This window comes from Anomaloglossus baeobatrachus, chromosome 4 (genome assembly GCF_048569485.1).
Source record: "Anomaloglossus baeobatrachus isolate aAnoBae1 chromosome 4, aAnoBae1.hap1, whole genome shotgun sequence".
In the NCBI taxonomy this organism is placed as follows: domain Eukaryota; kingdom Metazoa; phylum Chordata; class Amphibia; order Anura; family Aromobatidae; genus Anomaloglossus; species Anomaloglossus baeobatrachus.
In genome coordinates, this window is record NC_134356.1 from 485544253 (window position 1) to 485566244 (window position 21992).

At 44.3% G+C, this 21992-nt stretch overlaps 1 protein-coding gene across 1 annotated transcript in view; it reads right to left on the reverse strand.

Moving 5' to 3' along the window:
- The window catches only part of UNC13C (unc-13 homolog C), a 1075146-nt gene that overhangs the window by 6752 nt on the left and 1046402 nt on the right, over positions 1 to 21992 (reverse strand). Inside the window, exons 32-33 of the mRNA XM_075345771.1 lie at positions 14566 to 14658; positions 12942 to 13101 (exon numbers count right to left, since the gene is read on the reverse strand). Of these exons, the coding sequence (XP_075201886.1) occupies positions 12942 to 13101; positions 14566 to 14658 (253 nt within the window). The remainder of the gene's footprint in view (positions 1 to 12941; positions 13102 to 14565; positions 14659 to 21992) is intronic.

Below are 21992 nucleotides of genomic sequence, written 5' to 3' on the forward strand. Positions count from 1 at the left end.
GTGACAGTCAGGGCCGTGAAAACAGATTTTAACAGCTACACAAGATGACAGCGTCTGTGTAGCTAAGGTCAGGGATTTCCTCACTGCATTTCCCCATTAGGAGGGATAGAAAGGGAGGCTTCCTTTCCTGTACCCAGACCCACAACCCTGCCACTGTACCCTCCTGCCCTTTGCACACTAAAACTCATTGTTACTAAGCCATTATACTAGCAAACACTGAGGAAACTTAGTGGCATCCTAAACGTGGCTGTTGGACTTCTGTATTGTCCCACTAGTGCAAAGATATTTGCAGCACGTCTGGCTGCATTGCACACTCAAACTCATTGTTACTAAGCCATTATACTAGCAAACACTGAGGAAACTTAGTGGCATCCTAAAAGTGGTTGTTGGACTTCTGCATTGTCCCACTAGTGCAAAGATATTTGCAGCACGTCTGCCTGCATTGCACACTCAAACTCATTGTTACTAAGCCATTATACTAGCAAACACTGAGGAAACTTAGTGGCATCCTAAACGTGGCTGTTGGACTTCTGTATTGTCCCACTAGTGCAAAGATATTTGCAGCACGTCTGCCTGCATTGCACACTCAAACTCAATGTTACTAAGCCATTATACTAGCAAACACTGAGGAAACTTAGTGGCATCCTAAACGTGGCTGTTGGACTTCTGTATTGTCCCACTAGTGCAAAGATATTTGCAGCACGTCTGCCTGCATTGCACACTCAAATTCATTGTTACTAAGCCATTATACTAGCAAACACTGAGGAAACTTAGTGGCATCCTAAACGTGGCTGTTGGACTTCTGTATTGTCCCACTAGTGCAAAGATATTTGCAGCACGTCTGCTTGCATTGCACACACAAACTCATTGTTACTAAGCCATTATACTAGCAAACTATGCTGCCAGTTTAAGGGCCGTAGTTGCATTGTCAGGGATAATTATTGTTGTTTATTCTGCTGTTAATAAAGCTAGACCACCGCTGAAATCTACACCACCTCTCAATTTTTACTACCACATTTTAAGTGCACAATCTTGTCGCAATCAAAATGAGTGGCAAAATGAGAGATGCTGGTGGAAAGGGGAAGAGGCGTGTTGGAAAAGGAAAAAAAGGGTTTGTCCGTGGGGAAGGTGGCAAAGCTCTATTAACATCTGCTGAAGATAGACCATCTGCCAGCAAAAGTAAGATGTCTACTACTTACCGTGGACAATCCGATGTGCTCCCTTTTTTACGGACACGAACAAATGGAACAAAGGTAGATGATGGCCAAAAAAGGAAAATGCTTGAATGGATCTCAAGTGGTCCAACAAGTGCCCTCTCCGCCACCTCAACTACCGCACCTAAAAATACCAGTCCTCTGAGTTGTCAGCCCAATCACACTTGCATTCTTCCAGCTCTGAAGTCTCCATCTGCCCTACACAGTATGGTGGAACTGAGATGGCTGAGTCTGCAGAGCTGTTCAGTCACACTATAGCCTAGAAATCAGAAGTCTGCTCCCAAGCTACAGTGAGTACAGACCAGGAAATGGTCTGCAGTGATGCCCAGAACCTTTGTGACTCTGATTCAGGCCGTGAGGACCAAGTTTCTGAGCATAATGTTGACCCTTTTTCACAAACTGTAACACCGGTTGTTATAGACAATGAGGAACATACTGATGACGATGAGACGCAGATACCAGATTGGGATGATAACTTAAATATTCGGTCAGGGCAAGAAGAGGCTCGGTCTGAGGGTGAGGGGAGTGCAAACACAACAATTGATGAGGAATTTCTAGATCCCACCTACTGTCAACCCACAGTCAGGCACTCGAGGAGGTGAGGAGGTCAACAGAGGCGGTGGAGGAGGATGCAACCGACGACGAAGTTACCTTGCGCCTTCCTGGACAGAGTCGGAGCACTGGTAGCACGTCTACAACTGCATCCTCAGCCACCACTCTGCCTCTGAGCACTAGTCGGGGGGGCTCAGCAGGTCGCCTGCCCTCTAAGCCTTGCCTAGCCTGGTCCTTTTTTGACATAGCAAAAGATCGCCCAAATTATGTGATCTGTAAAATTTGTCGTGATTCTGTTAGTAGAGGGAAACTCTGTGTGTGAACGGGTGCATTTCACCACCGATACTTGGACCAGTAAGCATGGACAGGGACGTTACATGTCACTGACTGGGCACTGGGTAACTATGGTGATAGATGGTGAAGGGTCTGCTGCACAAGTCTTGCCGTCCCCACGACTTGTGTGTCAATCCTCTGTCTGTCCAAGTTCCGCCACTGCTTCTGCCTTCTCCACCTCATCTGGGTCCTCCACCTCCGCCCCAAGCCTGCCTGGTCAGGCCACCAACGTTCTCACTGCGCAGAAGGAATCACGCACCCCTCATTACTATGCTGGCAGCAGAGCGCAACAGCATCAGGCGGTCTTTAGCTTGACATGTCTTGGAAATAGGAGTCACACAGCGACTGAGTTGTGGGCAGCTCTGGAGACTGAGTTTAATAAATGGTTGCCTCCACTCAACCTGCACCTGCAGCCTGGTAAGGCCGCGTGCGACAATGCTGCAAACCTGGGTGCGGCCCTTAGCCTGGGCAAGGGGACACACGTGCCTTGTATGGCTCACGTGTTGAACCTTGTTGTCCAGCAATTTTTAACACACTATCCCGGCCTAGATGGCCTTCTGACCAGGGCAAGAAAACTGTCTGCTCACTTTCGCCGTTCAACCGCCGCAGCTGAGCGACTTGCATCGCTCCAGAAGTCTTTCGGCCTGCCGGATCATCGCCTGAAATGCGATGTGGCGACACGCTGGAATTCGACTCTCCACATGTTACAGCGAATGTGGCAGCACCCCCGAGCCCTGGTGCAATACGTCATGTGCTGACAGATAAGCGCACGCGTCTGTCCAGTGACAATGTGCACAGACTAACGTTCATCAAAATGAACAAGTCATGGATCCACAAGGAATTTACTACCCCTGTGTCATCCTGGGGAGAGTAAATGCTTGTGGATTTGGAATGTGCTTGATGCAAATCAAAACATCCTGTTTGCAACTAGGGCACAAGTGCTGCCACTGATGGGGTGTCTGTGTGGCCCAATTTTTGGAAAAAAGGGAGACTCCGCTTGGAGTAACCCTTGCTTGCTGTGTTTTTTAGAAAGAGCCAAGATGAACAAGTCATGGTTCAGCAAAGACTTTGCTACCTATCCCGGTGTCATCCTGGGGACGGGTAAGTATGGCGTATTTTTGAATGTGCTTGATGCAAATGTACCTGTGAAGTGAACAACTAGGGCGCAAGTGCTGCCACTGAATGAGTGGGTGTGTGTGGGAATTTTTGGAAAAAAGGGAGACTCCGCTTGGAGTAACCCTTGCTTGCTGTGTTTTTTAGAAAGAGCCAAGATGAACAAGTCATGGTTCAGCAAAGACTTTGCTACCTACCCCGGTGTCATCCTGGGGACGGGTAAGTATGGCGTATTTTTGAATGTGCTTGATGCAAATCTAGCTGTGAAGTGTACAACTGGGGCACAAGTGCTGCTACTGAAGGGGTGGGTGTGTGTGTGTGTGTGTGTGTGTGTGTGTGTGGCCCAATTTTGGGAAAAAAGGGAGAACTCCGCTTGGAGTCACCTTGTGGTGTTTTACATGATTTTAGAAGGGCGTGCCATGCCTATATCTGTGTCTCCTCCCCTTTTTCCTTGTCCAGCTCTTTTATTTTCGCATGAGTATATGTCCTTGTTACTTTCCCATGTGTTTGTGTTGTGTTGTGAGTTGTTTGTCACCTTTTGGACACCTTTGAGGGTGTTTTCTAGGTGTTTTTATGTGTTTGTGATTGCCTGTCATTGTTCCCTATGTGGTTCGAGTTCGGTTCGTCGAACGTTCGCCGAACTGAACTCGAACGAGACCTCTGTTCGACGAACCGAACTCGAGCCGAACCACGGCCGGTTCGCTCATCTCTACTGGTGAGCTTAGGAACTCAAAAAGGCCTGGATGTCCACTGAAAACATCATTGGTGGATGATCACAGAATCCTTTCCATGGTGAAGATAAACTTCTTCACAACATCCACCCAAGTGAAGAACATTCTACAGGCAGTAGATGTCTACGTCTACCATAAAGAGTAAGTCTTCAGGAGAGCAAATAGAGAGGGGTCACCACAAGGTGCAAACCATTAATCAGCCTATAAAATAGAAAGGCCAGAATAGATTTTGCCAAAATACATGTAAAGAAGCCAGCCCAGTTCTGGAAAAGCATTCTTTGGACAAAAGAAACTAAGATCAACCTGCACCAGAATGATGAGAAGAAGAAAGTATGAAGAAGGCTTGGAACAGCTTAGAGACAGTGTGATGGCATGTGGATGCATGGCTTCTAATGGCACTGGGTAATTAGTGATTATTGATCATGTAACTAAAGACAGAAGCAGCTGGATTAATTCTGAAATGTACAGGGCTATACTATCTGCTCAGATTCAACTAAACTCAGCAAGGTTTATTGAATGGCACTTCAAAGTACAGACAGACCATGACTCAAAAAAAAAATATACCCAGGAGCTTTTTAAGGCAAAGAAATAGAATATTCTGCAACAAGCAAGTCAATCACTAAATCTCAACCCCATTGAGCTGCATTTCACATGTTTATGATAAAACTTAAAACAGAAAGGCTCACAAACAAGCAACAACTGAAGTCAGCTGCAGTAAGGCCCTGTGCACACTTGCCGGATTTTGCCGCTGATTTTCTGCGGATTTGCTCCATGTTTCGCTGCAGAAAATGTTCATAACATCTCTGCAGTGAATCACCAGCAAATCCTATGGGAAAAAAAAATCCTGTGCACACTAGGCGAATTTTGACAGCTGCATGTTTTGCTGCAGGATTCCCGCAGAAAAACAATTGCATGTCAATTCTTTTCCACACGTCGTCGGGATTTCACTCCATTGACTGCAATGTAATCGTGAAATCCCGCAGGGAATAACGCACGCAGCAAATTCTGTGCGGTTCATTGCGTTTTCCTGCGTTATTCCCTCCGGTATTTCGCGGTTTACCTGCGGTAATGTACATCGCTTGCCTGCGGTTTGCAGGGAAGTGATGTCATTATGACAGGAAGAGGAAGTGGAGCAGAGAGTAAACAGACACAGATCATACACAGACATAGAATACACACATCACACTCACACACAGACACATAGAATGCACATAGAAAGCAAACGGACATATAGAAAAAAAAACACATGGGCTCCGCTGTATATTTACCGTCCAGCCGAGGTAAGCACACAGCGGCGGCCCGGTATGCTCAGGCTGGGGAGAGCGAGGGTCAGGGTTAATGTCCCCCACGTCCCGCAGCCGAGAATATCAGCCGCAGCTGCCCCGGGACTGTCGCATGCATTATGCGACAGTCCCGGAGTGTCCCCAGCTCTTCTAGATGCCGTGATGCAGTGGCGATCCAGGTAATAAGGAGTTAATGGCGGCGGATCGCCGCCACTAAGTCCAGGCTTGATCATGGCAGCGTCTATTGAATGCAATAAAGCACATGTACCAACCCGCAAGCGGCAAAATCGCGGCAATACCGCGAACAATACCGCAGTAAAACCGCAGCAAACCGCATGCGGTTTTCGGGTGGGGTTTGCCGCGTTTTTTTTACCGTGGGTGCAGTAATCTTTGAATGCCTGCGGAATTTTCTTGAGAAAATTCCATTTTCCAGTGCGCACAGGGCCTTAAGGTCTAGCAAAGCATGACAAAGAAGGAAACCCAGTGTGTGTAGTCATGTTCATGGCTTCCAGATTTCAGCCAGTCATTTCCTACAAAGGATTCTCTCCAAAGTATTAAAAATGAATTTTTTTTTGGTAAAGCAAATTTGCCCAAACATTTTTGAGCCCTTGAAATGGTAAGGATTTGAGGATTTGTAGAAAAGTAGTCACAAGTCTTTGTTTCCCAGAATATTTTTGTTTAACTCCTATAAATAAACCTAAAATTCCACACTCCAATTGCATCTCAGCGGTTTCACTTTAAATCCAAAAAAGTGGCATGCCGAGCCCAAATTACAAAGATTCGGTCACTGTCCAAGTATTTCTGGACATAACTGTTGTACCTTTACAGCACTGAAGCAAATGAGTGTAGTAGTCTGCAAATAGCACTGTCACGGGTGTGTCACATGTGACAGACAGTCATGTGCTTTCTAGCCATCAAAGATCACAGAGTTTGGCTTCGCAGAATGATCCCTGACTTTCCATAGTTCCTGCTGTCAGTATTCATTGGTATAGGTAGCTTTCCTGCTGGATTCATCTCTCTCTTTTGAACTCAGCAAGAGCTCGCCTTCCACCCAGCTGTCAGTATTCCCTTGGTGTTTAAATACCCATTTCTTCCTTTGGACTGTGCTTTTAATATTTTCAGTTCCCTCAAGGCAAGGTTGCAAGCAGGTGGTTTGTACTCCTCTATGGTATCATTGCTGAAACCACTGCTGAACTACTACATGAGTTGTCGCGGGCGGAGGAGGGGACGCTGCGCTCTCCCACTGCTCGGGTCCGGCTGCTGCTGCTCGGTGGTGGCTCGAGCAGTGGGCCGGATCCCGGGGACTCGAGCGGCGTTCCTCGCCCGTGAGTGAAAAGGGGGTTTGATTGTGGGGATTTGATATTGTCCGTGACACCACCCACGGTTGTGGTGAGGTTGGTGACACCACCGCTGCTCTGGACGGGGATCCCGGGAGTGATGGCAGGGAGCAGCCTGGATGTTAGTTCTCCCCTCCATGGGTAGGGGATTGGTTGTCCCGGGGCCCGGTGATGGGGTAGGGATGGATGGCAGGCAGGTTACGGGGCCTGGTGAGGTGCAGGGTCGCGGGGGCAGCGCTGTGCCACACGGCACGGTGGTACTCACTCAGCCAATGATGTACACAGAGTCTCCGGTAAAACAAGCGGCTGGATGGACGGGTCCCACAGACGGCTGCGGTGTTTCTCCTCCCGGCAGGTTGATGGTGACTGCCTTTCACTGCACCTGTGTAGTGTGTACGGTTCCAATGGGTTGCCACCGGTGACCCGCTCCCCAGCTTGGATATGTGCTGAGGGAGCCCCTTTTGCCCGCAGGCTCTGGCCCTGGGAACTTTAGCCTGGGCGGTGACTGTGTTTCCCTCTAAACGGTTGGACTGTTGCCTTCTGTCGGGACTTGGTTGCTGGGAAACCCAGGAGGTTCCCTTCGCTAACGGATTTGACAAATTTCACGGCGACTCCTAGCCTTGTCGGGGTCCGTAAGCCCCTGCCGGATGGTGCTGGCTTCTCTTTGCGTACCGGTCCGGTACCGCCGGGCCACCACCCATCCACGGTCCTTACGGCTAGCTCCAATAGGCCTCTCCTGCTGACTGTCACCCCCATCTGCCAACCTTGCTGTTCCGTCCGGGCCACACACCCGGACCAACTTCAGACTCCTCCACCACTTTCCTCCACTGCAAACTATCTCCTATCTTTTCCCGTCTCCAGGACTGTGCACTCCTCGGTGGGCGGAACCAATCGCCTGGCCCACCCCCTGGTGTGAGCATCAACCCCTGGAGGGAGGCAACAAGGGTTTTTGTCTGACTTTGGTGTGCCTGACCGGGAGTGTGGGGTGTGTTGGTGTAGTGCTTGTGACGTCCTGGCTTGCCCAGGGCGCCACAGAGTCATCTAATGATAAGTTGTTCTTGCTTTTCCCCCTGTATGTCGCTGTTGCACTTTCTATAGTGTTTAGTGGGGTTGACGAAAAGTTCATTTCATCCGCTCCCTATTTAGGGCTCAGCACTAGGAATATCAGGTTCGGCGCATAGGTGTGGAATCTAAAATGGTGAGGGACCAGTAGTAGGTTTGGTCAGTGGTCACCATCTTCCCTCTCCCTAGACACAGGATTTCTCCTTCCCTTTCACCGTGCGCTTAGTACTTCCCTATACCTTGTGTGACAATTACACAGATTAATTTGATAAAGAGAGAGCAGTAGGAGAGGTGCAAGTAGCAGTTACAGACTCAATGCAACTCTCTACTTCACGTGCGTGCTTAAAGGGATGCAGAAGTCAATTGTCATTTGCAAGTCAAAGATAATAAGAGCAAACAAAAACTAAAGTGTTGAATGTGATCCCTCAAGGGAAGAGTTTAAAAGAGATGCCGGGTCAGATGACAGTGATCTCACAGTTACTAAACAAAAAAGCCCTGGCCGCTCCAAGAAGAGGAGGAGTTGACACCAAAACCTGCACCAGAAAGCTCATGTGGTAGAAAAGTGGGCTTACAGTCACCATTGCACAGAAGGGCTCAGGTGAGATCCCGGAGGGGGCATGATATATACCAGTGCCAATAGAAGACCGTGACCTGTGCCAGTAGAAGACCATAACCTGTGCCATTAGAAGACCGTGACATACACCTGTAGAACACTGTGATTGAGTTTACCAGAGTTAGTCTTTCCCTGCATGCTATGCTTAGCAAGTTACCAAAGAGTTGTTGTGGTACTGGGCAGATTGACACAAAAGCATGTTCCTATGCACCCTATCACACCTGCCTTAGGCCTCTGCCACACTCATGTAAAAATAATGCACGTGCCGCGAGACACGTATTTTCCTTGTGTGTTGCGTTAGGTAAGTACATGTCTCCGGTATGTGCGGGCCACGTGTGTTCTACGTGTGCTATCCGCGATAACACACGGAGAACCGGTAATTTACATACTCACGTGGTCCTGGCTGCTGTCCAGGGTACTGATCTTCGGCTCCAGCCACGCCCACTCCCCGCTGTTACTGCTTCCGGCCGAGTGGAGGGGCGGAGATCAGTGCCCGTGACAGCATGCCCACCTCCATAACACGCTCATAACGAGCGGCGGCCGGCAGCAACTGTTTACAGCAGAAGAATTTGCAAGCCTGAAGGAGGTGAGTATTTGTTTTTTTTTATTTTAAAATAATGACACGTGTTTCTCCGGCGCGTGTCACACCAGACCGAATCCACACTACATCCGTGTGGTATGGGTGCGGGCTGTGTGACACCCGTGATGCTGGAGAAAAACAGACATGTCGGCGTTTTTTAAACACGTACAAACGTACAATCCACACGGACACATGTTCCGTGTGGATTTACGTTAATGTGCCTGTTACCATAGGTTAACATTGGTGTACGTGTGTACGTGTCTCCAGTACGTGAAAAAAAACTGCAAAACACATACCGGAGGCACGAACATGTGACAGAGGCCTTAGAGGCAGAGATAGCATTGCTGACTTTGGAAGGAGACGCCTGAAAGATGGTCATATTTAGACAATCACAAGACCATGATATGATAGATAAAGTGATCAAAATTCTAGAAGATGTGCTCAGTAACAAAACCCATGTAGGTAACCTACACATTTGCCTGTTTCGCTGGGTCCAGAGAGAGGGTGGCTCAGTACATGAATACAGGAAGTAAAGGCTCACATCACTAAGAAGAATGATGGAGAGTATCAATGATTGGATGACTTACAAGGTGTTAAGGGACCAGCTAGTCACAGTTCTGAGGGAGCCTTACCTGTGACAGGCACTGAAGGAATGCTTAAGTTATAACCCTAATATAAGATTTCTGGGGCAAAAGCTAGAGTACGAGCGCTAGACGCCCTAGTTATGATAGCTGTAGTCTGAAGTTATGAGGTAAGTGCCTCAGGGCTGCTCCATGTTGAGCCAGACAGTGACCATGAGTTACACTGGAATTGCGGGAGATCACAGAGGAGTTATGAAGCATGAAAAAAGCTCCTCCAGCTACCCTGGAACCAAATCATGTATCCTGGTGTGAGGACCGACCAAAGAGGGGTATCCACCACCTAAAAAACAATACAGATTTAGACGCCCCCCCCCCCCAGGTGAGGGCAGAATTGAGTGCTGGACTTGTGGATGAATGGGGCACATGTCAAGGCATCACTACATGTGAGGGCTGTTGTGACGACCTGGACTGTCAGTGCTTAGCAGGGGTTAAATTTCTTAAAATTCAGCCAGACATGAAGATAGTTTGTTTATAGACGGGGGATAAGCCCCCATTGTTTTTACAAGACACTTGTTGACTCATGTAATTGCCTTGGCTAATGAAGGCCAGACACACAGATAAATCAATTATGCGAACTTCCCATGGTATTACTAAGTGAATTGCTAGATGCGATGCAACTTACCTGTCTCTCCCTTGTCTCTGGATATTTGAATATGGCTTGAAATCTAGCCAATAAGAGCCCAGTCTTTTCCACCAATCGTGAAGACCCCAATGGTCTGAATGAAGAGCTCGGGGGTATAAGAAGGAGGACTGTTCATTGCTCAGAGAGATTCTTGCTACATGCTACCAATCTAATATCTGCGGATCTGATTGGCAAGCTATAGCTGAACCTGGATTATAACACTACATGGACTTCAGCATCGAATGCAAGGATTCGGCTGAGCTATCAAGGACTACCTAAGGAAGGAATCCAGCTTGGGACAATACAGTCACTGGACTACAGACTTTGCAGACCTCAGCCAGCTTCCTAAATCTGGCGTTATTCCATTCTCGGTGGGTGCCCGCCGAAAGCGGGGTGTTGCTGGATTGGAGTAAGTAGTCCTGGAAGCTCTGAGGCAAGGACATTCTAAATCCCTGGTGAGCCAGCGGAAGGGTGAGAAACTGTTGCCGGTTACATTTTGTTGTTTTGCTGGTTATGTGCTATGTGCCGTTAATTGTTTGGGGATCCAATAAAGTCTTAAGATTGCGATTCCATCACCCTGTGTTGTCTGAGTAGTGTTCCGCCTATGGTTAAGGAGGTCGGGCGTTCAGTTGGGATTAGCCCTGGGCCAAAGGTGGCCGGGCCAGTGGATGAGAGCACCCACTGACCCCCGTGTCTCCACAAAGGCCACTATTAAAACTAAAGTGCCCAGCGGTCATGGAGTACAAAGGGGCTAAGGCCCTCTCTATGAAGGATTGAAGGCCCCACCCATTATGAAAGTTGAAGAGAAAGAGAATTTCACAACCATATTTCAGATTTCTTTTAACAAATAATGTCATATTAAAGATTTACTTAGTAAAACTACCCCCTTATAGGCAATGTGCTTGTGTGTGTGTGTGTGTGTGTCTATGTGTGTGTGTGTGTATGTGTGTGTGTGTGCGCGTGTGTGTGTGTGTGTGTGTGTATGTGTGTGTGTGTATGTGTGTGTGTGTGTGTGTGTATGCGTGTGTGTATGCGTGTGTGTGTGTGTCTATGCGTGTGTGTGTCTATGCGTGTGTGTGTGTCTATGCATGTGTATATGTGTGTGTGTGTGTATGTATGCGTCTGTATGTATGCGTGTGTGTTTACAGCATTTTTGGTATAGAAATTACAATGCATAGTAAACACTTCAAGAGTGTATATTATATTTGTCACAGCAGGTCTATCACATCTTATTGGCCATTAATACTTGCATACAGCACTCAGTGATGGATTAATATATTTAAGTGGTAGATTTTCAGCATATTATTGAATCCATCTGGAATTTTACTAGGTAAACAGCAGCTATTAAACACTGTGACCAGCAGGTGGCGCTGCATCTGTATAAGATCTGATGTGCCACCTGATGTTATGTCAGTGCCTGCTACTAATGAATTCTACATTATATGTTGCTGATTATATTTTAGCCTGCTATGATTATCAGCCAGCATGAAGCACTTACAATTTTAATAAGAATTTTACTGATTATTTTACAACATCAATTTAAGCCTAAGGAGCATATTATTTACAATGTCTCCATTTTTCATAGAAAATTGTAGTTATGTGGGTTTTAATTTTTTTTTTCTAAACAGCTGCTTAAAGGAGTTTTCTGCTAATGGCAAATGGTGAGGATTGCTGGGTCTGCGTGGCAGTGAGGCCGTGTGGCAGCCCCTTTTAGAGTGATTGATGGAGTCAAGTGTTCAGAATATTTGTAACATGCGATATCTTTAAAAAAATTCTAAAACTAACTCAGTGCTAATAAAGCACATTTACTTAAAATAAAGTACTCCCCAAATATTCTTATCTACCTGGATAAGGTATACACATAATTTATGTGCACATACAGAGGATTTATTGTTAATCTATTCAGAATAATTACATCCTAAATTATATGGTTAAACCTTTTTCACACAGATGAAGTGATGAATACATTTTAAATTGATTTTTGTGCATACTTTCAGTAATAATTGTCCGCAGCAGCAAGTGATTGGCTCCTCTCAGATTGCAAATGAGATTGCTTTCTCCAAAATCTTTAGATCCCTTTCCTGCGTCCAAACCTGGGACCACTGGTGAATCCATATCTGCTCTGCTGAGCCACTTTGTCACTTTGTGACAAACTGCCTGGGATTCTTTACTTGCACAGCCTGTCATGAGCGTCATCTGGTTCTGGCTTCACTGCTCTCCAGTACAGCGGGAGTTAATTTCTACTGGCCTATGATTATAGGCTGGGAGCTCAGGCTGCTGATCACCATCTCCAGTCTTTATAAGGTTCTGGATTCTGGAGCTGTTTGCCAGATATAGCTTTTTACTTCCTGGTTCCTGTTGTTATCTAGTTGTATGGTGATATTCAAGTTGCGGTTCAACGTGGTGTGTGAGTCCTCCAGTTGTGTATTTATTTCCTACCCCTTTTGCGTTACTCCCCAGTTTACATACTGTCTCTCGTTAGTGTTTGAGTGCAGTGTGCATGAGTTTGTGTTTACCCTTGTCTGTGATTATTTGTGGAGTTTTGGTTTCTGGGCTTCCAGTCCACTCCCTGAGTGGAGGAAAGTAGTATCAGTGCTTGGACTGGAGATAGGGCCACGTTGGAGGCTCGAACCTGGCTACCATCAAATCTATCTTTGAGATAAGGGACAGCACAGGGGCCCCAGTCTTAGGGTCAGCCTAGGACCCCCTGTTCCATCCATACACCCCCATGACAGCAAGTCTGCACTGTGATCTGTAACCCCAAAATTAGGCTATACAAGAAGCTCATATTTTAGCAATTTATTTGAACACCACCCTATAGTGAATCAATAGGTAATAAATCATATTAGCAAGGACTTACAAATTAAAAAGCTCATTGTACTTTGGTGACCAAGTGTTACTTTTTGTCTTCGTGCCAAATTTTCTCTTCTTGTCGCTGAGGCTGGGACCTAATGCAAAGACTTCAACAAAAGGCCGAAACATAGCTGTGGTTTGCCAGAGTAACCCATTAAGTGCCACAACTAGAAAAAAAAAGAGAAACAAATTACAATTTTGCTGAATTATTACTTACTGTTTGTATAATTCTTGAAGAGCTGTCAAATGTTAAGATAATTGTCCTTTTCATTTTGCATTTGTGATATTAACACCAGGAAATCAAGAAAAACTATTGGGTGTCTGAATAATCATCAAAATGATATAGTTCTTGTTGCAGTATTTTTTTCATAATGGCTGAATAGAGAGGAGCTGTCCCCTCTTCTGCCATCCAGTTTAGTAAAAATGTGCAACTTTTCTGGAGCATCTTTTCTTAGAACTCTGATTTATGCCATTCCTGTATTAATCCTCCTGGAAATATAAATTGACAATGGGGCATGGCCATAATCTGTCACTAAGTCAATGAGGGGAGGAAGGGGGCAGGGAAAAATGGAATTTAGCACCAAAAATTATTTTATATAAAAATCAAAAATTTATTGATGATCAGCTATTAAAGCTTGCCGCATTGATCACTTTTGTTTACCTATGAATAAGTCCGAAACATGTAAGTATATTATGATACCCCCTTCCCCCCTTTTGCGTTTTTCATATTTTTAACTTATATGTGTCAATACATTTTTGATTTTTATATAAAATAATTTTTGGTGCTGGATTCCATTTTTCCCTGCCCCCTTCCTCCCCTCATTGAATTATTGGTGGTTCCAGTCTGAGCTATGCTGGAGGATCCGTGCACCGCAAATTTTTCCGGGGCCATATATCCTGGTAAGCTGAAAATAGTTTTTTCTGCTCCAAAATCTGTCATTGACCGCACTGATTGTGCAAAATTAAACTGCGCAGAAGCACGATACAGTGACAAATAGAATAATAACGCCTAATTGTCAAAAATCCACGCATTTCCAGGAATGATAACAAAGGAGTGACACAAATCACAAATGCTTGGAAACACAGCATTTGACAGATACCCCTTTAAATGCTTTCTTATCTACACACAAAAAATGAGTTTTTGCTTTGCCTATGTGAGTCTGTATAAGGATAGCTGTCAATCATTTCCTATGATTGGGGAGGAGGGTTGGTTACTAGACTTTCTTTTTCAATCTTAGTAGATTTCTGCATAAAAATGCTTACTTTTGTAATATATACCTAATTCAATATATAAATACATAAAAAATGTTCTACTAAGGAAGGTAGTGACAAAAGGAACATAATACATTCGCCATTTCTTGCATTTATAACCAGGGATAACATTTGCAGTCACAGGGTTTGGTGTAATAAAATGAATATTGTCAAGCAAAACAAGATGAAAGTGAAGGATAACAGCAAGAAAAGCTGTGCAATTCATGTTTGGCTCATCTTTATAAATTACTGCAAGTGATCTGCGGAGAGAAGACAAAGAGCTTCTTGTTTCATTGGGCTTCATAGCATCGGCCTGTTAAATTAAGAAATAATGCTGACATAAGATGGCAATGAGACTATGCTCCTCAATTCCATCATACTTTTTACTGTAATCTTGTGTTCTCCGTTTCCAGGATGAGTGAAGATATCCACTTGAACTGAGATCTCTCCAACCATGCCTTCTGTGGACAGTCCTGCATAAGATAAGAGCGAAAGGTCAACAAAGTAATAGAAAAGACAGATTGAAACTGAAAACTCAAGGCCACACTTACTACTGACTTCAAGTGTATTTTCAATTGATTTATTTCATTTATTTCAGACCAAATAACAAGATTCTTAAAGGGAATGTGTCATAAGGACAAAGTCCATTCTGTAAACTCATTTTACACGTTAAGTGTATTTTCTTTTAATTGTGTCTGTTTTTTTTTTTATATTTTCAACATCATTATTGACAGTGTGTCCACCCATCTCCTGTCCACCGCTATTAACTTGAGAACGGCAGCAGTTATAGGCATAGAAGTGGTGTCTAGGTATAGTAAAGTAGCCATGCGCTATGCAATGAAACCCCCTATAGCGCCACCTGGTGGAAAACAATGGAGTTAGCATTTTTATCTCAAAAACGGAACGAGATAGAGAAAAAAAGTGAATTACAAAGTTGTATGGCATCATCAATTCAATACGAATCGACACCTTGCATACAGAAATGCTATGATTAGAACGTGTAAAACTCACAAGGCTGTGGACGTGAAGCGATACCTCATGGAGACCTTCCTACAAGTCATTGAGTATGGTGGCTCCATGGAGTGGCCTCCACGCTCACCTGGCCTGACCCCATTGGACTTCATTCTGTGAGGTCACATCAAACAACAGGTGTATGTGACCCCTCCACCAACATTGCAGGACCTATGACGACGTATTACAGATGCTTGTGCAAACGTGTCACCTACCAAATAGCACAACATGCAGCAAGATACAGTATGCTGTCCAGAGTCCAGATGTCCATTGCAGCTGACGGTGGCCACTTTGAGCATCAAAGTTAAATGAGCGCCATATGCGTGACCAGCATTCAATGTTTTGGGGGGGTCATGGATTTCATATCATAGCATTTCTGTATGCAAGGTGTCGATTCGTATTGAATTGATGATGCCCTACAATTTTTTAATGCACTTTTTTATCTATCTCGTTCCGTTTTCAAGATAAAAATGCTAACTCCGTTGTTTTCCACCAGGTGGCGCAATAGGTGGTTTCATTGCGTAGCGCATGGCTACTTTACTATACCTAGACACCACTTCTATGCCTATAGCTGTCTCCATTCTCAAGTTAATGGTGGTGGACAGGAGATGGGTGGACACACTGTATATTCAAATGATAAGTATTATAAAATAATAATTATAATAATACAGATATTTAGCCAATTCTATCCTGGACACTAGGCCTAATACTAGACTCATATTTCCTGTTCTGTACAGAAGACTCTTCAGTAGAAGTCTCATTATGATCACAGATAAAATTAAAAGAAAAATAACATCTCTGTATTCAGTAAGCAACACAATGGCCCCGATTCATCATTCCACTTATTCTTGCTTGTTTTTTGTCTAAATATTTGAGTTTTGCACTGTTTTCTTTGTTTGTACCCAATATATTATTCTATTTGTACCTTTTATAAGTTTATTTTACATATGCTCGCCAATTGTTTGTTTTCTGCTTTGTGAGTAGTTTAATGATTTCAGATGTTTTTGGTTAATTCATCAGTCACAAAATATGGGGTAGCTCTACTCCAGGTCCTCCATAGTGTATCCAAAAGTAGAAATAGTACTAGCACAAATCTGTAAAAAAAATAATCATTTCATTTATTCAATACAAAAAAGCATAAAAAACAAGAAGGTGGGTGGTTAAAAAATAAAAACAGATACAAGACAGGTACAGGTAACGTGTTTCTGGCCCAACATTGAGACTAGGGTCACGTTGGGCCAGAAAAGTGTTACTTGTACCTGTCTTGTATCAGTTTTTATTTTTTTATCTACCTACCCTCTTGTTTTTATGCCTTTTGGCATTGAATAAATAAATAAAAAAATGTATGGATTTGTGCTGGTACTATTTCTACTTTTGGATTGTCTATGGAGCTGCCTTGCACTGTGCACTTTTATCAGGTGAGCTAAAATGCTATTTTCTATACTCCATAGTGTAGATTTATGCATGTTTTTTAAAAAGTTGCAAATTTTGCTAAAAAAAACACACAAAAATGGTTAATGTCAGAAGAGAAGCACTTTTTTTTTAAAACTTTGTGACAAATTCATGAACTCCATTTGTGATTTGGATTAATGTGGTGCAAAAAACAGTCAGCGAAAACCTCATAATAAAAAAAAGAAGTGACCTAAAAAACACAAGTGATCAAGCAAGGTCAATAATTGAACACCTCACTCCCTCTTTGGCCATTGCCTAGATTAGAGGATTCTCAGAAAATGCTATTATGTAAGTGATTCACAACTATCCTATGACTTCTGCAAAAACAGGAAGTGTGAGCTTAGTAATAGGCTTAGTAGCCAGTGTGAAAATAGTAAGATGTCTGATTTTTACTTTATTATATAAAATAGTAATATGGAACATTGACAAAACATCACATTTTTTAAATACATTTAACATGAAAACTGATTCAAATTATATGTAATATTCTGCTACACATTTTCGTAAAGACATTTTACTGTTTTCCTTTTTTAATTGTACAATTCCATGATTATAGATAGAAAACTCTGCCATAATAATATATCCAAAATCACATTTTTATACTACAACTCAAGTAAAACTGACTCAGGAGCAAAATTCCTGCTCTTACATTTTAATTTGAACATAGTTCCATTGTTACATAGTTAACAAGGTCAAATAAAAGACCAATGTTCATCAAGTTCAAAGTATTGATGGGAAAGCACAAAGGGAAGAAGAACAAGTTCAATCAAATGCATGATTAATCACAAAAGAGCTAATCTTTCCCTTTTGACCCAATTGTTGATCTACTGAACCAAATATTCAGCAAGCCGAAAAGTAGTCTGACAGTGTTAGCTAGCCATATGATCTAGACTAGACTATGTGTTTCGGCTATGAGCCTTCATCTCGGTAAGCTCTACCTAATGCTGTCAGACGTCTTATCCTGTGAATTTTTTACTAGTTTGGAAATAAAAGAATACATTTTTTACTTTTGATTACAACTGCCTGTTTGTTGGACACCTCTGTTGGGCAGTGATTATTAGAGGTAGATGAAACAGCTCCTGATCATAATTTCTCAAAGGGCCATGTAAATATTTGAAGAAGGTAGTTATCTTCCCCCTTACATAACTCTTCTCAAGGCTAAATAAATTAAATTAGCTTAATTTTTCCTATAACAAGATCTTCCAAGCCCTTTATCAGTTTTGTGATACTTCTTTGTAACTTTTGTAGCTCCAGGGCAACTTTTCAGTAATCTAGTGCCCAGAAATGAAGTGAGGTTGCACTAATGCTTTGTAAAGTGGTCACTATATGTGCCTGTCCTGAGATTCAATGCCTCTTTCAAAACAAGACTATAGCCTTCTGGCATTAGAAGCTGCTGATTTACATTACATATTGTTATCTAATTTATGATCTGCAAGTACACCCAGATCTGTACAAGTGACTCTCCTAGTTTTACTCTTCTTAGAACATATGATGACCATATGAGTGATCAGATGTATAACTTTACATCTCTACTTTGAACCTCATCTGCCAAGTGGATGCTCAGTTTGTCCAAGTCAACTTGAAACTTATGAACATTTTTCATAGACTGCACTATATTACATAGCTTGGTGTCATTTGCAAAATAGAAGCAACACTATAAAAATCAACTTTTATATCATTAAAGGGACAGTCACCAGATTTTTGCTACCCTATCTGAGAGCAGACAGTCTCCCACACTGTTACTTGCCAGGCCTCAAACTAAGTAACATTTGCATTCTGATGAGTGCAGGCACCATGGCCATGCTGAACTCATTGTGCCTGCCCTTGTCGGATTGGATATGTTACTTAGTTTGAGGCCCAGCAAGCGTGAGAGACTGGCTGGCCTATCTGAGAGCAGCATGATGTCAGGGCATAGACCCTATATATCATTACTGGGCTTCGTGGGGTATTTTTTAATAAAATCACTGGTTTATCTGCTGCAGATCTACCACAAAGCTGTCAGCCAGTGGTGGGAGTGGGGTTATACATACCTCATGAATATGGAGGACTACATAGCAAAGGTTTACTAGTCAAGGGATAATTTCTTGCTGATAAAACTGTGATTTATTTTCAAAACTGCAGAAAGTCGTACAGAAAGTGACACATTGTAGAAATCAGGGTCTATGCTGCTCTCAGATTAGTTGGCAAAAAAATGGTGACAGATTCCCTTTAATAAATAAATTAAATGATAGTGGACCCAGCACTTAACCATGGGGTACACCACTTATAACATGAGACCATTTAGCATAACAGTCATTCGCCAGAACTCCCTGAGTGCTGTCTATGAGCTAGTTTTCAATCCAATTACAAGCATTATTTTCTAAACCTTCGTTTAGCCATTAGGCATCTGTGTGGGACACTCCCAAACATCTTTGTCAGTGTAAAAAGTCCAAAACCACTATATCGACAGCTACTGATATGTCCACGCTAGAGATGAGAGGTATTCGAATCACACTGTTCGCCAATCTCAAATTCGACCTGTTTTAGGCGATGTTCAACTCGTTCGACGAACGCGAACAATTAGCTTCAAGTTCGACAGTTCGAGGTTATGTTCGATAACTGTTCGATCACCAAAAGCGTAAGTGGCTTTTCACAGTAATAATGCCATTCATTGTTAATACAGTGGAACCTTGGTTAACGAGAGCAATCCGTTCTGGGAGTGTGCTTGTTAACCAAGTTACTCGTTTAGCAAAGCAAGATTTCCCATAGGAAATCATTGCAATGCAGACAATTCCTTCCACAACTTGTTAAATGTCCCATCCTGGTTCCCAATTGTGTCATTCCACACATGCAGAAACACACACAAACACACATACAAACATACACAAATGTCGCGGGCGGAGGGGCCACGCTCGCTACGCTCAGGTCCTCGGCCGCTGCTGCTGCTCGGTGGCTCGAGCGGTGGACCGGACCCGGGGACTCGAGCAGCGCTCCTCGCCCACGAGTGAAAAGGGGGTGGTTTGTTTTGGGAGATAGTTTGTGACGCCACCCACGGGTCGTGGTGATAAAGGGCACCACCGCTGCTTGTGACGTGGATCCCGGGAGCGATGGTAGGTAGCAGCTAGGATGTTGTCCCCTCCGTGGGTAGGGGTTGGTGGTCCCGGGGCCCTGTTGCGATACGGGGAGGCAGGATGGCTGGGGTGCAGGGTTGCAGGGGCAGCGCGGCGCGGTGCCAGATGGCACTGTGGTACTCACTCAGGCACAAATTCACAGAGTCTCTGGTAAACCAAACGGCTGGAGAGATGAGTCCCGCAGCCGGCTGCAGTGTCTTTGCTCTCCCCGGACAGGTTGATGGTGGCTGTCTTTCCCTGCACCTGTGTAGAATGTGTTGACTCCCCGGCGTGTATGTACTGAAGGAGCCCGTTTTGCCCGCAGGCGCTGGCCCTTGGATCTCTAGCCTATGGCGGTGGCTGTGTATCCTCACGGTATGGACTGATGCCTTCTGTTGGGTCTTGGGTGTTAGGAAACCCCTGGGGTTCTGGTCACTCTCGGATTTGACCGTTGTCAGCGGCTCCAAGCCTAGTCGGGGTCCGATGGCCCTGTCTTTGTGCTTGATGCAAATCTGCTCCCCGACTCGGTACCGGCGGGCCACCGTCCCCGGTCCTACGGCTTTGCTGACTTGCACCACCTCCTGCAGATGGCCACCACCATCTGCCGACCTTGCTGACAGTGCCTGGGCTCCTTCCCAGACACCAACAGTTTCTGTCCTCTCACTTTCAACTCTCAAACGAATCTCCTCCACTCCTCAACTCCAAAACTGAACTAACCAACTGCTTTTCCCGCCACCAGGCCTGTGAACTCATCGGTGGGTGGGGCCAACCCCCTGGCTCCGCCCCACCTGGTGTGGACATCAGACCCTGGAGGGAGGCAACAAGGGTTTTGTTTGACTGATGTAGACTATCCAGGGGAGGGGGTGTGTGTGATGTTACAGTCAGGGCCAGAAATATTTGGACAGTGACACAAGTTTTGTTATTTTAGCTGTTTACAAAAACATGTTCAGAAAAACAATTATATATATAATATGGGCTGAAAGTGCACACTCCCAGCTGCAATATGAGAGTTTTCACATACAAATCGGAGAAAGGGTTTAGGAATCATAGCTCTGTAATGCATAGCCTCCTCTTTTTCAAGGGACCAAAAGTAATTGGACTCTAAGGGCTGCAATTAACTCTGAAGGCATCTCCCTCGTTAACCTGTAATCAATGAAGTAGTTAAAAGGTCTGGGGTTGATTACAGGTGTGTGGTTTTGCATTTGGAAGCTGTTGCTGTGACCAGACAACATGCGGTCTAAGGAACTCTCAATTGAGGTGAAGCAGAACATCCTGAGGCTGAAAAAAAAAGAAAAAATCCATCAGAGAGATAGCAGACATGCTTGGAGTAGCAAAATCAACAGTCGGGTACATTCTGAGAAAAAAGGAATTGACTGGTGAGCTTGGGAACTCAAAAAAGCCTGGGTGTCCACGGATGACAACAGTGGTGGATGATCGCCGCATACTTTCTTTGGTGAAGAAGAACCCATTCACAACATCAACTGAAGTCCAGAACACTCTCAGTGAAGTAGGTGTATCTGTTTCTAAGTCAACAGTAAAGAGAAGACTCCATGAAAGTAAATACAAAGGGTTCACATCTAGATGCAAACCATTCATCAATTCCAAAAATAGACAGGCCAGAGTTAAATTTGCTGAAAAACACCTCATGAAGCCAGCTCAGTTCTGAAAAAGTATTCTATGGACAGATGAGACAAAGATCAACCTGTACCAGAATGATGGGAAGAAAAAAGTTTGGAGAAGAAAGGGAACGGCACATGATCCAAGGCACACCACATCCTCTGTAAAACATGGTGGAGGCAACGTGATGGCATGGGCATGCATGGCTTTCAATGGCACTGGGTCACTTGTGTTTATTGATGACATAACAGCAGACAAGAGTAGCCGGATGATTTCTGAAGTGTACCGGGATATACTTTCAGCCCACATTCAGCCAAATGCCGCAAAGTTGATCGGACGGCGCTTCATAGTACAGATGGACAATGACCCCAAGCATACAGTCAAAGCTACCCAGGAGTTCATGAGTGCAAAAAAGTGGAACATTCTGCAATGGCCAAGTCAATCACCAGATCTTAACCCAATTGAGCATGCATTTCACTTACTCAAATCCAGACTTAAGACGGAAAGACCCACAAACAAGCAAGACCTGAAGGCTGCGGCTGTAAAGGCCTGGCAAAGCATTAAGAAGGAGGAAACCCAGCGTTTGGTGATGTCCATGGGTTCCAGACTTAAGGCAGTGATTGCCTCCAAAGGATTCG